This window comes from Mustela erminea, chromosome 5 (genome assembly GCF_009829155.1).
Source record: "Mustela erminea isolate mMusErm1 chromosome 5, mMusErm1.Pri, whole genome shotgun sequence".
NCBI classification, from domain to species: Eukaryota; Metazoa; Chordata; class Mammalia; order Carnivora; family Mustelidae; genus Mustela; species Mustela erminea.
In genome coordinates this window covers 14175751-14194788 of record NC_045618.1, presented here as the reverse complement: position 1 = coordinate 14194788, position 19038 = coordinate 14175751, and the positions used below count along the sequence as shown (strand labels likewise).

The 19038-nt window shown below is 38.3% G+C and overlaps 1 protein-coding gene across 11 annotated transcripts in view; it reads right to left on the bottom strand.

Moving 5' to 3' along the window:
- Nucleotides 1-19038, bottom strand: part of MCTP2 (multiple C2 and transmembrane domain containing 2) — a 347996-nt gene that overhangs the window by 16725 nt on the left and 312233 nt on the right. For 10 of the 11 annotated variants that reach the window (XM_032342144.1, XM_032342142.1, XM_032342141.1 and 7 more), the window contains one exon: nucleotides 6184-6293. In XM_032342144.1, the coding sequence (XP_032198035.1) occupies nucleotides 6184-6293 (110 nt within the window). Of the gene's footprint in view, nucleotides 1-6183; nucleotides 6294-16911; nucleotides 17307-19038 lie in introns of those variants that run through there. The other variant, XM_032342146.1, reaches the window with a different exon arrangement.

The following is a 19038-nucleotide window of genomic DNA, read 5'->3' as shown; positions in this document are numbered from 1 at the left end:
CCTCCCTCTCTGCCTGTCTCTCTGCCTACTTGTGATCTCTCTCTCTCTCTGTCGAATAAATAAGTAAAATCTTAAAAAAAAAAAAAAAAAAGACACCAGGCTTATGCAAACTCTTCCAAATAACGATAAAGAGAGAAAACTGCCACATGTTGAGTGAGCCTAGAATAATCTCTCCATAAGGAATTTAAGAACAGAAAATTACAGCTCAAATCTCATTAATGATTATATCTTCAAAAATCCTAACAAAGTAATAGTAAATGAAACACAGCAATATATGAAGAGAGTGTATAAAATGGTAAAGTTGGGTTTATTCCATAATTGGAAGACTGGCTTAACATTTAGAAACCAAAGCAATAATAGACCACGTTAGCAAAAATAAAGGAAAAAAATTATCATACCAATGAATGTAGGAAAAAGTTTGACAAAACTCACATTCACAATAAAAACTCTTAGCAAATTAAAAATAAAAGGGAACTTATTTAATCTGATAAAGCATCTTTACAAATACCTAGAGCAAATATTCTTCTTAGAGTAAAATGTTGAAAGTTTTTTCTCTAATATAATATCATACAGGAGAAAAGAATGTTCACCAACACCAATTCTGTTCAACATGATACTAGAGCTAGTAGCTGGTACAATAAAGCAAGGAAACAGAAAAATGTATAAGGATTGGAAAGTAAAAAAGAAAAAAATATCCCAGATAATATGTCTATGCAATAGAAAATCATAATAATAGTCTTCAGATAAAAATCAAGATAACTAAGTTTACCAAAGTTTACAGATACAAAGTCAATGTAGGAAAATTAATTTCACTTCTATATCCTAGTAATAAATAGAGAATGAAATCTGAAAAAAAATTATCATGAAATTAATCAAGTACTTGGGAATATATCTCACAAAAATGTGTGAAACTTCTATATATAAAGCCCTAAAATAATATTGACATAAATTCAAAATGACCTAAATAGACATGACTTTATGAGAAGACTTAAAATTTTATCAAGATGTCAATTATTTTCCAATTAATGCAACCCTTATAAAGATCTCAGTGGTTGTTTGTGTGTGCAAGTGTGTGATGTGTCATGTGTATTAGTGTTGGGTGTTTCATTTCTAATGAAGATGTGTATCAGACACTCTCACAAACACCCTGTCAGATCACTCTCCCAACAGCCAAATCAGTTAACTCCTGCATTTTCTTTTCAGCAAACCACAATTCTAGCAGAAAATGTTTAAAAGATTTTTTAGGGGTGCTTGGGTGGCAGCATCTATCTGCCTTTGGCTCTGGTCATGATCCCAGGGTCCTGGGATTGAGCTCTGCCCGCATCAGGCTCCCTGCTCAGGGGGAAGCTTACTTCTCCCTCTCCCACTGCCCCTGCTTGTGTTCCTGCTCTGTCTTTTGTCAAATAAATAAATAAAATCTTTAAAAAATAAAAAATAAAACTTTTTTTTTTAAAAAAAGGGAGACGTTTACTTTTTAATTTTGTTTTTTTAATTTAAGACATGGAAAAAGAAAGTCAAGGCAGTTTGCCAAAAATAATATTCATAATAGTCAATATTCTAAAGTGAATAATACATGCCATCCACTAGTCTGAGCTCTTTATATGCACTAATTCATCTAATTCTTCCAAAAATGTTATGAAGTAGGAATCATTATTACTCCCTTTCTACAAATGAGGACTCTGACTCAAAAGTTAAGAACTGGCATTAAATCACTTAGGCTCAGTACAAGTGACAGAATTGGGATCTGAATTCAGAAAGTCAGCTCCAGAGCCCACTCTCACTGCCGTTTATAGTAGGCACTTTTGAAACTGTAAAAGGGTACATTTTTCTCACTTAATTTAATGCTCCTGTTTATACTGAGTACTAAGTTCAAAGACATTTTGCTGTAGATCCTCTAACACTCAAGAACTTACTAGACCTTCTCTCCATTAACATAGAGTATCTTGTGCTGGTTTTCACAGAACACCCAAAGTTAAAAAAGCAAAACAAAACAAAAACCCTTTCCATCTGAAAATCAAATACTTCATTGAACAGTTCCACAACTTCCCTAATTTCCCTAACTTGAAAGCTCCCTAAATTCCTAAGAAAGGAATCCCTGACTTGGACAGTAATGAGACAAATGAGCCAAACCTTTCAATTAGTGAAAAAAGAAAAATATTCAATGAATCCCCTTCCTACCTTCAACCATCCAGGCTTAGCAACATGTCCTAAGAATATCATTTTCAAAGGTCCAAAGCCCTAAAGAAAAATGAGTGTGTCCACATCTGGTAAAGGGGGTAACAGCTCCATCCTGTAGTTCCTCCCCCAAATGAGTGTCCCACTAGTTGACCCTTATGTCCAAGGAATCTTGATTTTCCTCACTTCCCAAGCTAGGACAAATGAGGTCTTCTGACTCTTCTACCCATGGAGACAGAAATGACTGATCAGGGCTGCCTGAGTGGCTCAGTGGGTTAAGTCTCTGCCTTCAGTTCAGGTCATGATCTCAGGGTCCTGGGATTGAGTCCCTCATTGGGCTCTCTGCTAGGCAGGGAGCCTGCTTCCTCCTCTCTCTCTCTCTCTCTCTCTGCTTACCTCTCTGCCTACTTGTGATCTCTGTCAAATAAATAAAATCTTTAAAAATAAAAAAAAAGAAATGACTGATCATATAATCTTACAGATTATTCTTTTGTTATGCATCTCACAAGATGCTTTCCTTCACGAGGTATGGTTTTTACTCTAGCTTGTGAACCTTCTCCTCTACCTCCTGTCTGGCCAACTCTTTGCTCTTTCTGCCTTCATTCTTCATTCTTTGTTCCTTTCGACAAACAGTAGGTCAATTGCTCTACCACTCCCCATGTCTTCACGGCCATCCAAGCTACGCTTAACCTCCTTCCTCCTTCCTCATCTTTAGTGCCTAGTCCTTCTCAGCATCACTTCCCATCTAGAGAAGCTCTCCTTCTGATGAATGTACCTTCCAAACCGGACTCTGGAATATCTACAGCGATGACTTCCCTGTCCTAGGTTTCTCATTCTTCTGTGCAGAGATTTCCTTAACCACTCAAAGATACACGTGTTGAAGGCAACGCTCCATAATGAGAAGACATACAATATAGCCCTTGTCTGACCCATCTAGCCTGCTGTTTGAGATAATATAAGGTGAACCATGTTCAGTAAATATTTTAGCCTGTTATAGATATACATTTGAAATTTGTATAATATTAGAGAAGGTCATTAGAGAAAGTAGAGAAGAGTAGAAAAAGAAAATATAGTTTGTGCCATGTAGATGCAATACGATTGGGGTCTTCCGGGTCAGTAACTGGAAAGCCCTGCTCTGAGTTTTATGCAAGCTTTACTTATTTACCAGTTGCCAGAAGTTGGGTAAAAGTTTTCCTGGTCCTTCGACACTGAATTACAATGGAATTCCAACAGAGTTACACATGCCATCCCACTTGAATGCCCAGAAGGAACTTTAAGGTCACTGTGGTAATGAATGGCCCAAGAATTAATAGGAGTGGAGACTTATGAGCCTTCCTTCCTGTGCTGCAGCTGGGCAGAACAGTACTCTGTTCATGGCTGAAAATACGTCTCAGACATGGCCACCGCAGCTGTGCCGGGCACAGCTGCCCCTCAGACGCACTGCAGAGATGGGGGCCTGTTTAAATCACCCTGCCTTCTTCTCTCATCAGACACATTTCCTTGACCATTATCAATCGCACAACAGCCACATTTGTCTATTCGAGACCTTCAAGCGTGGAGAAGGTTTTACTAAACACCATGGCCTTCCTTCCTCCGTCTTGCCCCTGCTCCACATCCTTTTATCCTTCTTGCTGCCACAATGTCCCTCATCCAGTTTTTTCCTTTGACTTTTTCCACCCACTCAGGACGCTGTATGAGCTTCAAGCACGAGCACTACCATCTGCTGTCACACAGACCTATTAAACCCCATGCATCTCCCTGGATCTAGCACAGTCTTGGGCTTTGAACCTTTGGACAGTCTCCCGCCAACTGAAGTCTCCATTCATTAACTCTTTGCTCAGCTATCTTTCCCTGTGATCAGACTTACTGATAAGATGCCCCTTCTTCAGAAATGCCCCCTGTCTGTCTTTCTCTCTCCTACATCCCTTTCTGGGCTGGTCAGGCCTCCCCTGCCACCCCGTCTTATCCCTACCTCTCATCAATGCAATTGAATTCTAGTTATTACTATTCTCCCTCACTACAAAATCGATCCCTGCAGGAAAATGGCATTGTAGTGCAATAGTGAGGGCAGGTTCAAATCTAAGCTTCTTTGCTTAGTAGTTCTGAGAGTTAATCACTCTGTGATTCCATTTTCTCATCTGTAAAATGGAGATACTAAAAATCCTTAATCCAGAGGCTGGTTGGAATCTTTTCATCTGATTCCTGCCAGCAACTTCTTAAAGAAATTATTATGTGTTCAGGGTTTACAATAGCGTCTGGCTAGCACATGACATGAGCTGACGTAGCTATTATCATGGTTTTATGGAATATTTCTCATTCTTAGACCAAGTCAGTGCCTGACACTCAGGACTGAGAGTGAATGAGTGAATGAAGGGAGAAGTAAAATGCCCTCCTCATCATCTATTTCCTCTTGTCACTTATGTTTTTGTTAAACAATTTTGAGGGTAACTTCAAAAATCATTGGTCAACTTATATGACATCTAGATGGGCATCAATATATGTAAGCCAAAACTTATATAGAACTTATTATAGAGCAGGAGCTCTTTAATTTTTCTTCTAAGACATGGATAATGGGAACAGCAACATGTAAACTCAGTAAAGCCAAATTTAAGATGATTTATAACTTACTTTATAAACAAAACAAACATGTTTATTATGCCAACAAATGGCCACGCAAGAGAAACTGGATTTGATAAGGAACCAAGAAAGATCAGCGTCCACGCAAAGTTCCACGTTAGCTATTTATATTTCCTGAAGTTTGTTATAACTTACCAATTTCCCTCCACCTTGATATATAAAACTTTCCCTTGGCCTTTAGCACTAACATTAATCCCTTCTTTATCCGTGCAATTTTTTTTATGATTTATTTATTTATTTTAGAGAGGGGGCAGAGGGAGAGCGAGAGGGAGAGAGAATCTCAAGCAGACTCTGCACTGACCGTGGCGCTCAACACGAGGCTCGATCTCATGACCCCGAGATCATGACTTGAGCTGAAACCAAGAGTCAGACACTTAACCAACTGCACCACTCAGGTACCCCGACCCATGCATATTATCTTCTCTTCTTAAAGAAACTATACTGGACAATAAAATAAGAAAAAAAAAAGGTATCAGTGAATCTTCAGAAAGAAGATAGTTGATATAGTTCTGGATTTGAAGAAATAAGTTTAAAGTTAAAAGAAAAAAATATTTCAATTGCTCTGTTCATTGGTACCAAATGAAGACCGAGTTAAACAGAGTTCATGATGTCTGAAACAAAATAAACATGAATCATAGAAATAGTCTTTCTCAACCAAGACTCCATTAGAGATTTAGTCCTTGTGACCTAAGGTAGGAAGTGGCAAGCCAAAGGTTGGGTTTAAGTCAACTCTAGCCTGCCATCTGTTTTTGTAAATAAAGTTTTGTTAGAACACATATCACAGCCATTTGTTTAGGTATCAATGATGCCTGCTTTCATGCTTAACAGAGTGGACTAGTTATGGTCCACAAAGATGAAAATATTTACTCACTGCCTCTCATAAAGAAAGACAGTTGACCCCTGTCCTAAGTGATGAGTTAACTTCCCGTCTTTGTATCCATGATGCTCCTTGCTATGTATGGCTCTTTGGTAAGTTGAGAAAAAAAGCATTTATTGTGTTCCATGTTTCAGTTGAAAAAGGCAGTTTCAGAGCATATTTGTCTCCCTTTTTATTTTTGAATATGGTACTCTATTTTTTTTTAATCTATAATTTATCACTCAAACGAGGATACGTCTGAGAGTGAAATAATTATGCTGGGGCAATTGGTGTGAATTTGCCATATGGTCAACCAGGTTCCAAGGCACTACCCAACTGTGAAGCTGACAAGCCCAAAGAACAAACCAACACATATAAATACGGTTGCTCCAACACTGTAGCTTTTGTTTCCTTTGTTTTTGCATTTACTGATCCCTGCCCTCCCTACCCTCTTACCCCCACTGTCCTAATACATGGCAGCTCTACTTCAAACACAACTCAAATGTAGAACTTACTTTTTAATTCTTTCTCCAAAGGAAGCTATTTCCTCCAAGATGTTTTGAACAGTTGAAACAATATCCTGTACCATATAGATTCTCTCAATTAAGCCCTTTTTCTCGGATTCCTAGGAAACATAAAAGCAAGATTTAGCTCGGTCACTTCATTTTTACTGTCCTGCTGTAGAAAATACGACATCACGTTAAAATAACATGGTTATGATGAACAGAGTGACTCCAAGAGATGAATCACATGTTTTACAACTTAAAATATTTATTGACTCCAAAGAACCGTTACCCACTCATTCAGAGGCAACCATTCACATTATGTCTCAGTCACTACCTCAGTGTGAGGAAGTGATGTGTAGAAATTCCCACAGAACCAAGAGCTTCATTTCTCTGGGGAAGCTACTGCTTCTGTCAGAGGACTTGGCAACGTCCTCCACTTGGCTGACCCTGATTTCCAGTCTGGCTTCACAGGGTTATCTGCCGGCTCACCTTACCCTATTCCCTCACAGTCCTTCAGATATGTTTCCAGTATGTGACAACATGGTATGGTGCAAATCCAGGTGATAGGTCGCCTAGTACTGTGGCTTTTTTGTCAAACTCTGCTGCATTTTTAGTCATGTTTTGAACACACTGCAAGTCTGACAAACATTTCAGTCATCCTTTGGCAACCACCTCAGAAACAGAGTTGGCACCTGGAGGCAGACTACAAAGTCACTGCTGGAGACTGCATCTTATACAGGTTACTCCCATGGAGGATGCCTAATGACTGACTGGCTTTTCCTTCACAGAAGTAGAAGCAAATACATGTTCATCTTCCTCAGTCTCCAGTTCTTCATGTGAACCAGAATTTAGCCTCCTAAGACCATTGTCCATATCTTGCTTATAGAAAACCTCAAGTGTGTTTTACCATGTTATGCAGCTAATGCTTACAAAAAGAATTCATAAATTACCCAAATGTTGGAGAAAAGATGATTCTCTAAACTGGTATTTTTATACAAATTCTTATATTCTGGTACCATAATCTAGGTCCCTGGGAACGCTACTGGAACTGGGATTTAGCTAGTATTCCTCTTAGCTCTTGTCTATCTGGGTCACTGTAGTCACTACATATAATATATAATACCCAAAACCTCAAATTTTTCTCTATCTAGAATTTTACTTGAATTAGAATTATAGTAAGTTACGGAGCAAAAACTTCTAAATTTATGACAGCATTTTAAGAATAACCTTCTATACAGCAAAAGAAAAGACTTCACTCTCCTTGTGCATTCTCTGTTCCATCAAAATGGACACAACTTGTGTGGGAAGGAGTATCCACCACCTGGTCAGTGATTATGGCTGAAGGCACCTATATGGCAGAAATTTCACAAAAGCACAAACTTCCTTTCTCCCACCTGTCCTTGTTTATGAAGCTACTTTGCAGAAACAGACCACAGGGAGGGTAGAGGTTAGAATGTACTACTGCCAGACCCTCTTTAGTAAAGAGTGCTGGGGTGATTTGAAGAACCTCTTACCATCTGGGCTGAACTACTTAATCCAAGCAATCTGTAGAGAAGAAAGCAGGTTCATTGTGCCCTCTTGTTAAATCAAACTAGCATGACACTTGTGGTTTTTCACCCCAATTTAAAATTTCTTATTTCTTTACTCTCTAATTCTTTAAGCAGCTTGCATTAAAAATTAGGTATGCCACCGAAGCAACCTAATTCATGCTCAGCCACATCTATTAATGGGCACAATAGTGAAAACCCATCTCTGTCTGCTACATAAGTATTCATGTTTATAAAGGAGGATTTGAAAGCACTAGGGAATTTGATCCAAAGGGCAAAAGTAGCTTCCTCTTTTCAGTAGCATAGACTTCAGGTCAAAACAATTTCTTGGAAAATGACTCAAATTTCCATGTGGCTCAAGTTCATAAAAACATCCTAGTTCCATTGACTATGTGTGTGTGTGTGTGTGTGTGTGTGTGTGTGTGTGTGGGCGCGCGTGCGCACGCACATGTGTGTGTGTTCTCCGCCACCCCAAAGAAACACCCAAATGCCAAGGTTCTGGTTGTGAAGGGAGTATAAGTTAGTATACCAAAATAATAAATGATTGTCTCCATGTCCTTTTCCTTTTTAATGAATTTGATACCCAAAGACAAGGCTAAGAGTCTTACCATATCTAGGCTAACAGGATAAAAATTTATCAACCAAATCTCTACACTTTCAAGAGTAAAAGTAATCAGAATTATATAATTTTTGAAATACTTATCAACTATCAATTTTATTTTATATTTGGTGAATCCACATAATTATTTTATTTTTATAAACACATTACTTCAAATTTTGTAAAATCATACTTTATGTATATTAAAATGAAACTTATTTATGTTATTTGGACATTTCTAAATGATACATAAAGAATGATTATTTGTGCTACAGATTCACATATTTAACTGGTTTCCTAGTTATATATGTTTATAATCCCAGGTCAGGGCACTTTTCAAAAGAATGTACTTTTTAATACATTCTTTTTATATATTTCAGAAAAATTGTTCTTAATCATCTTTAGAGTTGCACTTAATAGTCATTAAGTTGACACCTTTAATTGACTCTACAGTGGCTCATAATTTTAATTACGAAAATACTCTCTCTACAGGTGCTGAGATACCTTGAAATCTCACACCCTAAAAATGTGTTACATGGAGAAAATCGTTATCAATTTTAATTTTTAAATGTTGAGATCCCTATATATTTTAGCTTAAATATTTTCAAAGGCACTGCCTTTTTGTATCCATTCATATGGATTTTCTCTGTCAAACATTCTTTAGAACAAAACTCTAAGTTGTATCCATAATTCCTTTGACTGCTTCACAAAATTTATGCTGATAAATAAATGGCTTCTCAATTTCCTTCCATTCTTGGGTCAAATAGATATTTAGTCTATTAAAAATAAAAAGATTTTCCACAAATTGAGATATCCCAAAGGGTGACTTCAGAATTAAATATTGAAATGTGCACAACATTTAACCTTGTTTACTTTGTGTTAAATAATACTGGTTTTTGTGGGGAGAAAAAATGCAGTGTCTTTTTTGCCAGTTCTTTTAAAATTCACCTCCACTCACTAAAAGCTTTTAAAGATGAAATTACTTAGCATTTCAGTCATCAACGATTTTGATAAAAATTTCCAACGGTTTATGACCCAAATGCAACAAAAACTGTAGAGATCTTTTTTCACAAGAGTTCAATAGCTCTGGAAAATGTTTAAGTTGACTAAGAGCTCCTCAAAGGTTCAAACATTCTTAAAAGCAAATTGATGACCAGCAGCAAAGAACAGAGTACACATTGACACACTGAAGTGTATTTTTCATATCTGAAATATCTTTGTCACAAACAACTTTGTTGTTGCTACCTAACACTGTATATACACAATATTTATAAGTGTGGACAAGACAGCTTCTAATTCAATCAATGGAGCATTATCATTCTTCTGTACACAGTCATGGATAATCAGGGCACTGTGGCCAATCCCAAGTATACTTCTGCCTCATAAATGCCTTCATTTTGTAAAAACATCTTATAAGCCATGATGCTATCCTCCATCAAAGTTTGCATTTATACTATCCCTATAAGTTAAATAATCCCCAAATATAATTGTTTCAACTAAATTTACATCGGCATTCCTGATGTCAGAGATTTCATCATTTGTAAAACTAATTAGCAAAAGCTTTATTTTGGTTCCATTTATTGGTTGAAAAAAAATCAAAATAATTTTAGAATTAACTTATTTGACATTCTGTTTCAATCACTCGATGGCATCCAGGTAAGACTGCCGCCATTTGACTCTGCCCAAGATTTTTCAGATATTGGTTCTATTAGAGTCGACATATTAACAGCTACCTTGCATTTTCATACACGTACAATGAAACCTCGGAATGGAAAAATCGATAAATGTACAATAGCCATTTGTCTAAAAGAAAAGTCATAGTCCACAGAGAGATATGTAAGCACAACTTCTTGGCTACATAAATAAAAGCATGTTTCCAGAAATGGTCTTCTTGAAGTAACTACTAACTGTTGAAGATTCTTTGGAAGTTTTGTAACTTAAGTTTATATACACAGATGACAGGACAACGTCCCCAGGGGATAGACAAGAAATGTAAACACACATCTCTCAGCACATCGATAATTATCTTGATAAATAGAATATTATTCCTGGATTATTTCTTAAACAAGAATTCTGACTTTACTCATTGCAAAACTTTATCAGAGAGTTAAAAAAAAAAAGGGTAAATGCAGATTTACTCTTTGGAATGAGTGAAACAAAATATGATAGCCAAAGTGTTCAGACTACTTTTTATTCTCTTATCCATAGGACTGTTCAAATCTGCCTGTATTTAACGTACCCTCACCCTATCATTTTTCATCTTTCCCACTAACCCTCCTGGAACAGGCAGTTTGGAGGCTGTATGCATCATACAGATTGGGCAATAGATGTGTGCCCACAGGCTTGTATACAACGTGACTGATTGCGAGAAATGGGGAGCAAGCATCAGAGGCTTCTCCAACAATCGCTTGAGACAAGTAGTGGTGAACTCATCTGAGAGCACTTTGTTTTGTCAGGGACCATCCAAAAGCTCTCCCTGAAAGCTAGGTTTTAGTGGCTTAGCCCCCTGAAAAGGGGTCAGGAAAGCAAACGGGTTATCCCTGCTTGTTGGCTGGATTTAATCGGGTGTCATTAAGATCTCTGGTCACTGTTCATGCAACCCCGCGGCTACTAGGAAAAACCATAGCAGAAGCAGAATGCACAAACAACAAGCCTAAGCAATTAATTGCAGTGTATTTGAGTGGAAGTATTAAATACAATACTTAGAATTTAAATAAAATGGGGGGGCAGTAAATGGAAAATTTCTGGGCAAGTAGGTACATGTAACATAGGATTCTAGTCCAGAACACAAGAGCAAGTGTGTCTTCATTATAAGAAGCCCCTTAGCACCTGGGTGGCTCAGTCGGCTAGGCAACTGCCTTTGGCTCAGGTCATGAACTTAGGGTCCTGGTCTCAAGTCCTGCATTGGGCTCCCTGCTTGGTGGGAAGCCTGCTTCTCTCTCTCCCTCTGCTGCTCCCCCTCTTTATGCTCTCTCTCAACCAAAAAATAAAATCTTGGGAAAAAAATGCTTACATTCTAGTGGACATTTCACAAGGTGGGCATTCAGCTCCCACTTGTTTTTTTTTTTTTTTTTTTTTTTTTTTTTTTTGGCATTTGCTTCTTTGATGTCTATGGGTTTTTGTTCTGTCTCTTTGTATACCATCGGATATATATAATTTTGAGATACCTGACTCAGTTACATATTGCCCCCTACTCTTTCTTTCTAGCATTACTTTGCCCAGAACTCATGAGAGTATCTTAAATGATGTCTTTTAAAACTATTTCAAAAACATTTCTTTCCATTCTTATATTTAAGAGCTGGGGTAACCAGGGATTGTTTGCACCAACAGGTGAAAAGTTAACGAGGAAAACAAACAGACCAGCCAACCATGAGACTTCAACTCTACCCAGGCCCACACATTTTGTAAATAGCAGGCTAGGGGTCAGAGAGAACTGAGTTGTGCCTGGTCATCTACCAATTTTGTGATCATGGTAAATTCCTCACCCATTCTGAATTCCAATTTAGCTATCTGGGAAAAGGGAGAGTCTAATCCTTTCCCGACTGAGTGAAGAATTAAATATTATTCGTAGCATAAGATATGTAAAGCATTTGGTACCTTATAGACACTTCATAAACGTAAGTCCCTTCCTTTTGAGAATGCAAAGAGATAAAAGAAGAAATAACCTTCGATCTAGTTGAAAGAATACAGGGGTTAATTTAAGTTTTGAAAGCAATGATCTTCCAAGACAAGTCTACTCATGTTGCCCTGCGTTGTACGAAAGATCATCTGGCAGTTTTATCTGCATCATGCTGGCTTTATTTACACATCTCAGATTGAACCACGGAATGTGGTGATAACAGTTTAGCAAACACAACATTACATCTGCTGCTGCCACCAAATTGCCTGGGAAGAGCAACAGAGATCCATTCAGGAAGACAGAACCGTTATCACGTGTGCTGGTGTGTTTCCTTAACATAGGAGGCTTCTGATTTATAGAGGGAAATGTGTAATAAAGAGTAGAAGAGTGATGGTCATTGGGGTGATTAGACAAATGCACACAAAAAAATTATGACCAGCCATGCACTGCACTCCCAGAGCCCTACATTTGAGAAGGAATGGATTTTACTTCTTATTACAAACTTGAAAAACCAGTGAGGCATACGACCGTTCACATGATTTGGGTCTACTTCGTGATAAAGCTTGCATCACAAAATAATAGAAGAGATGAGAGCATGCAACTTTTCAGATACAGAATTCCAATTTCACAAGGTTCCTTTGTTTTCTGATACGCCATAAAGAAGGACTGGCACTCATTGTAAGAAAAATGATGACAAAACCCATCTCTATAACCTAAAAATGTATATATTATTATATAGAGACAGATGCAAGTTCACCATTTTCTTCATTGTCTGTTTGCTTATAAAACGTGAGAAAAATAAACCTGAGTCTTTTGGCAAGGTTTGTAAAGCAGTCAGATTAAGAACAAATCATGTACTTTTTTAATAAGTAAAACAAAAAATCAATCAGGAAGAAAAAGCGTCCTTCTTCAGGTCTGGTTGCCACCCCCACGGCTCCAATGACTATAGCACTGTAGGTGTAATAAACCAGCTTGGAGCCTCTGGGAGAGAATTCACACCATCAAAATGAATTTACAACTCAGAATTAATTATATAATCAGTATGTTACTTTAAATCTTTCCCACATGTTCCGATTTAGGAAAAAAAAAAAATCCTCATTTCTCAATTAATTACCTAAGCAAAACCGGGGAGACAGTCCCCAAAATGGACCATGTCAGAAAAAATCCTTTTCGACAAGTTTAAAAATTGAGTAGTATTTGTCAGAGGATGGGACGCATTCCCAAAAGGGATCAATGCAAAATTCTGTCGCAAGATCTCCCCAGTAATTCCAGCCTTCTAGAGCAAAAACACAAAAATATAACTTTGCATTTTCAATGGGACTATGTTTGGTCTGTTTTATCCTACGGAATATTAAAAGCCTATAATTTGAAAACTTGAAGAATTACAAATGCCAGGAATAGACTGGAATTTAGCATGGAAAACACAAAACTGGAAAAAAAAATCAAACCTCAGTATCTGTCATAACAAAGAATAAGAAGCAGTATTTCTGATAGATGAAATTAAAAACTACTCCTTGGAAGCCTGGCTTACTGTACTGGGAAAGGTCTTTAGGACTTCTTCCCACGAGATGTGGGGGATGTGCGCATGCGCTTTCAGACCTGCATGCGTGCACGCACAAAAACGCACACGCACGCGCGCACAAATACACTCAACTCCTTAGCGTATGCTCTTTCCATGGGGGTAAGATTCTGTAGTTTTTCAGGAGAGCGTTTCCTTCTCAAGTATTCCTTTGCTTAGGGAAATGAATAGAGAACAGATCTGGGTTTTAAATCAATATCATTTCTTAGTTTTTTTGTTTTTTTTTTTAATTTATTTGACAGAGAGAGATCACAAGTAGGCAGAGAGGCAGGCAGAAAGAAAGGAGGAAGCAGGCTCCCCGCTGAACAGAGAGCCCAATGCGGGGCTCGATCCCAGGACTCTGGGATCATGACCTGAGCCGAAAGCAGAGGCTTTAACCCACTGAGCCACCAGGTTCCCCCTAAGTGGTTTTGAACCTGCTCTGTTCATTACAGAAAGCGTTTCCACGCTGACTGGTATTTACCAACGAGTTTTCTTGGCTTGCCCCAAGAATCTCATCTGGTGTTACAGGGAAGGGCTGAAAAAAGCAAAAGAAGGAACAGCACCGAGAAGATGTTGGTAAAACACCAATGAAAAACTGCGAACAGTCTACAGTAATTCTTTAGCATTTAGACCTCAGGAAGATTGGTTTCTGATATGTGCCTGACCCCTCCCCCCCAGAGCAATCAGGGTCTGTAAGTACTGAAGATAGTTCTCTGACTAGGGCAGGTAGACCCACAAGGAGCTGCCGTTGCTGATTTAACTGTGTGTGTCCTTTAGTTTTCTCCGAGGAAGGGGAGCAGGAAGGGCAGAAGATAGAAGATCCATGCGATCAAGCAGTGCAACAAGTAATCCTTATTCCCTAAGACTCCGCTCCAACATCACCTCCTTCCGCACTCCTGATTCACACACACACTTCCTCTTCCCCACCCAACTTAGTGTATAAACTAATGAAAGTAGCAAACACACTATATTCCCATTATTTACTCAGAGGACCATGTTTATAGTTTTAATCTTTGCACCTAAAGAGGCTGAGAAAGGGAGAAGACACTTGATAAATATGTAACAAGGCAGGACAATGAACTGATAAGTGAATGACATGGTTCCTTCATGACAGTGTGGCATGGTCCAAAATAAATCTGATTTAGGTCAGAAGAACTAGATTTGAGTTTTGCTATTATCCTACCTAGTGAATTTCTCTTAATTTGTAGATGGGGAAAATATAAAATGTAATGGTTTATTTTGAGTACTGAATGAGCTAAGGTATATAAAAACAGTAGCAAATTATAAACCCTCTGCTAATATTAATATTTTTATAAATATAATTATTTAGCTAATATTCAAAATAATCTTGTTTTATATTATTACTTTTCTGTCCTTTATTACTTACTTTATTATTACTTTTCCCTTGAGGAAAAGAGAGGGGTCTTCTCTTATCAATTACCTTGTAAACCCACTGGATATTTGGGATTTAGGGTAAACCTAAATTTAGGCTTACCCTAAATCCCAAACGGGGTTTCATTAAGAAAGACAAAAGGAGGGGTGTCTGGGTGGCTCACTGGGTTAAGCCTCTGCCTTCAGCTCAGGTCATGATCTCAGGGTCCTGGGATCAAGCCCCACATCAGGCTGTCTGCTCAGCAGGGAGCCTGCTTCCCCCTCTCTCTCTCTGCCTGCTTCTCTACCTCCTTGTGATCTTTCTCTCTGTCAAATAAATAAATAAAATCTTAAAAAAAAAAAAAAAGAAAGATAAAAGGAACAGCTATTATCCTCAGAGAAACAATGACTTGTGGATAATGGATACACAATACCCAATGTATTCTACATTAGCATGATATAAACATTTTAGGCAATGAGATATTAAATATCTAGACACAGTATAGCCTATAAAACCAGAGCCCCTGACTGTATTTTGTTAGTGCAAACATACTAATAGAAGGATAATAGGCTGATGTATCATATTTCACAATATTGGGGAATTACATACCAAACATAACCATTACAATAGAAATCACAAAGAAAATATACAAGTACTAGGAATATTAGTGAGCCTGATATGAATAATGGTCCAAAAGGTTAGATTAGTAACATTTCTGGTTGGCTTCAAAATATAATGAAGCCAACACATTTTTTAAGAACGGGGGCTTGAGTTTTAAAAGAAAAATTTGAGCAAGTCCATGTGTCAGAGAAAAGACTGCAGGAGATAGGGAAGCCAATCCCTTCTTATTCAAAACATACATAAACTGATAATTAAGAATTGGCTAGAATCCATTTTAATATTGAAGTCTTGGAAGTAAGATGGTATGGTAGAAATGGTAGTAATTAAATCACTTCATCACTAAAAATCACATTAAATCAAATTAAAAGGAGTTAAATCAGAGCAACCATTTACTTTCTTTTCCTGAAAGTTATCCTTTTATTTTTTTAAGGCTTTATGTATTTATTTGAAAGAGAGAGAGAGAGAGATTGGGAACACGAGCAGGGACGAGAGGAAGAAACAGGTTGCCTGCCAGCAGGGAACCCAACATGGGACTCCATCCCAGGACCCTGAGATAAGGACCTGAGCCAAAAGCATATGCTTAACCGACTGAGCCACCCAGGCACCCCCCTGAGAGTTATCCTTAAACACGTCCTCTACAATATACCCTGTATACAGATTGCATGTCTCCCAAAAGTGTGTGTGTGTGTGTATTCAACTACTACTAACCTTTCAAAGATATTGTCTGACTTTATATTTTCCTAAAAATACCATACTTTGTCATTTTAAAAGTACCACTCCTCTGTCAATAGGTTAAAAAAATCACTAATCAAATTAATTTGCTGTGTGTTTGGGGCATTCTTAAGAAGGCACAAAGGAATCATAGGCAAAATGACTATCATGATGAGATTGTAAGATAAAACCTCCTCCAAGCATGATCGTCTCCCCTGGCTGGGACATATAGATCATCTTCTCTCTCTGGAATAAGAAAGCACAGGGAATGAGGCATCCTGGGCCTAGCCCACTCATCCAAAGGACAATGCAGGCTATATTACAGCAAGAACACCTTTTAAATACATACGCCATGTGGTTCTTTCCCTAAGAAGCTTCTGCTTGGAAAGAAAGGAATAGCCAGTCTGGAGAGTGGAAACCATGTTAAACACTGAAATTGATGGTTTAAAATGTACTTAAATTTTAATGATGACATCCTAATTTGTGAAAAGAGCACAGAGATATAATATTCATCTGTATCCTTTCATTACAAAAATGTTCCACAATTGATCCACAAAAATGAATTAGATGTTTATTTTCTTAAGAAAAACAACCATATCTGCTTTTTGCCAACAATTGACACAGAAGGGCAATTTCTCCTCCCTAAACATGGTAAGACAATTGTGCACTCATTGGTCATCCTAGGACAGATCATTCAAGTCCTGTTTCTGACAGATGAGTTAAAGACACACCAACTCACAATGCAGGCATTACAGCAGAGTTTCCTTATGATATAGCAATAGACAGGATTTTTTTTTTTATTACATGCCCTTATGATTTCTTCTTGCTGATGTTAATAGTAAATGCTAAAATATTCTGTGTAAGCATTTGTTAGGCTGGAAAAAGAAAGAAACTCTAATGCAAGTATTTATACCTTCCGCAATGAAAACAAGATATTATTGCTTTGCGTGACCTTTCCTAAGTATGGGATACAGCATTTTACACAATAGTTTCTTGGTTCATGCTTCAATTACTGACCTTTACTGTGCAGAAAATTAATGCAATTTTCATTGTAATCCATCCGTACAAATAAGGTCCACATAGAAGAATTCCACATTTGGAATCTAATACAAATAGGAAATGTCAGCTGATTGCTGTTGGCTGAACTTAGCCATTATCTGTTTGTTCAGGGGTCCCCAGCAAACTACACTTGTAACAAGCAATTTCTTGCATGGGCCATCAGGAATAAGAAAGAAATATCTCCTCTCTTCAAAGTTTAGTTTGTACAGTTAGTTTCCTAAAAGCCCATAAAGTAGTTATCTGAAGGTTCTATGTTACATCTGAAAGTGCAGAAACTCACACACACACACACACACACACACACACACACATGCACAATTGTGCAATCTAATTTGGCTTCTCATATAGGTCACCACCATGGACTTCTGACAGTGAAAAGGAGCAAGATGTTACAGAGATGTCATTTTACAACAATCCTCCTTCCAGACAATAAAAGTATGACAGACCCCAAACCATGTCCTGGTCTGTGCATCAGCGACTTGCAGAATATACAGAATGCATCTATCTCCCAAGGAAGCTGTGCCGGGAGGCCCCGACGTACTTTTATCTTCCACAGTCCCCCCTTATGGTATTTGGTGGGAAGGGGTGCTAGCAATTACAGACTGTTACTTTCAAGATGGATAGTATAGAAGGAAAGGAGTTTCCTCTCTTCTGGCTTGGAAGGAAATGGCTGTGTGTTTATAATTTGTAAACAGCTCATCGCTCACTGGGTGTGTTACAGTTCCCAGAGGCACGGCCTGTCATGTTTCACATGCAACAGAAGCCAGGGGGGTTCTGTGGGTCAGGCCTTCGGTACAGCACAAGATGTAGGGCAGTGGCCCTGTGGCTGTGTGCACGGGTCTATGGCGAGCACGTCTCAGCTATGGAGCCTGGTCTATGTGGAGAAGGACGGATGGACTGTAATATATATTGGGATATAGTGGGCTCCAGAAGTCTTAAAGTTGAAAACTCCTCATTACTTTACAAAGTTCTCAGAGATGGGAGATTGAAAAGATAAGGATAAGGACCGCCAAGTTTACCAGTCTCCCTAACAGTAGAAGGGTTGTGGTAAACACAAGGAGGTTTACGTAGAAGTCAAATTTTCATTTTCATTTCAGATTTATTTCTCTGGATAATCTCAAAGACCAACAAAACTGAGGAAGCAAACAAACACGGCCATGCTGTGGCCATTAAAGGCCCTGTGAGAACACTATAATAGAAGTATATCGCGAAGAGCACTGCCCTGAGGGAAATGAGGAACGTCCTAACGACCTGTCTATAACAGAGTTGGCGCATCTGCTATGGGGACTGCAGTGCTTGGATAAACACAAGAGCTCCAAGGCTCTTCCATGTAGATGCTATGATTCCAACTCAGTCATTCTTACCCAGGAAGGCTTAGCCCATTTGGCTCTCCTTCCAGATGCCCAGAGCCCCAGACAGTCCTTGAGCCACCTCAGTAGAAGGCTGGCTTATGACAACGCCTGGTCTAGACTCTATGACCTGAATTTGTTGCTTGCCAGTTCACACCACTTTTTCACTCATTTCCTTCTTGTTGGAAGCTCTGCTTTATCAGATGGGCCAAAGACACATGGTCACAATAATGCTCTCTAAAGGACAGATGACGCCCTCTTCTATGGGGGGCTCATTTTAACAGACATAGCCAAACAGAAGAAAATCTTCCTCACTTCCGAGCCTTGGTGAATAAAATTTAGCATGTGGCCTCGTAAAGGTTTAAAATAATTTCTTTCAATATGTGTGGTTCTTTTGGTAAAACATCCTATCACCAGGCAGGCTAGC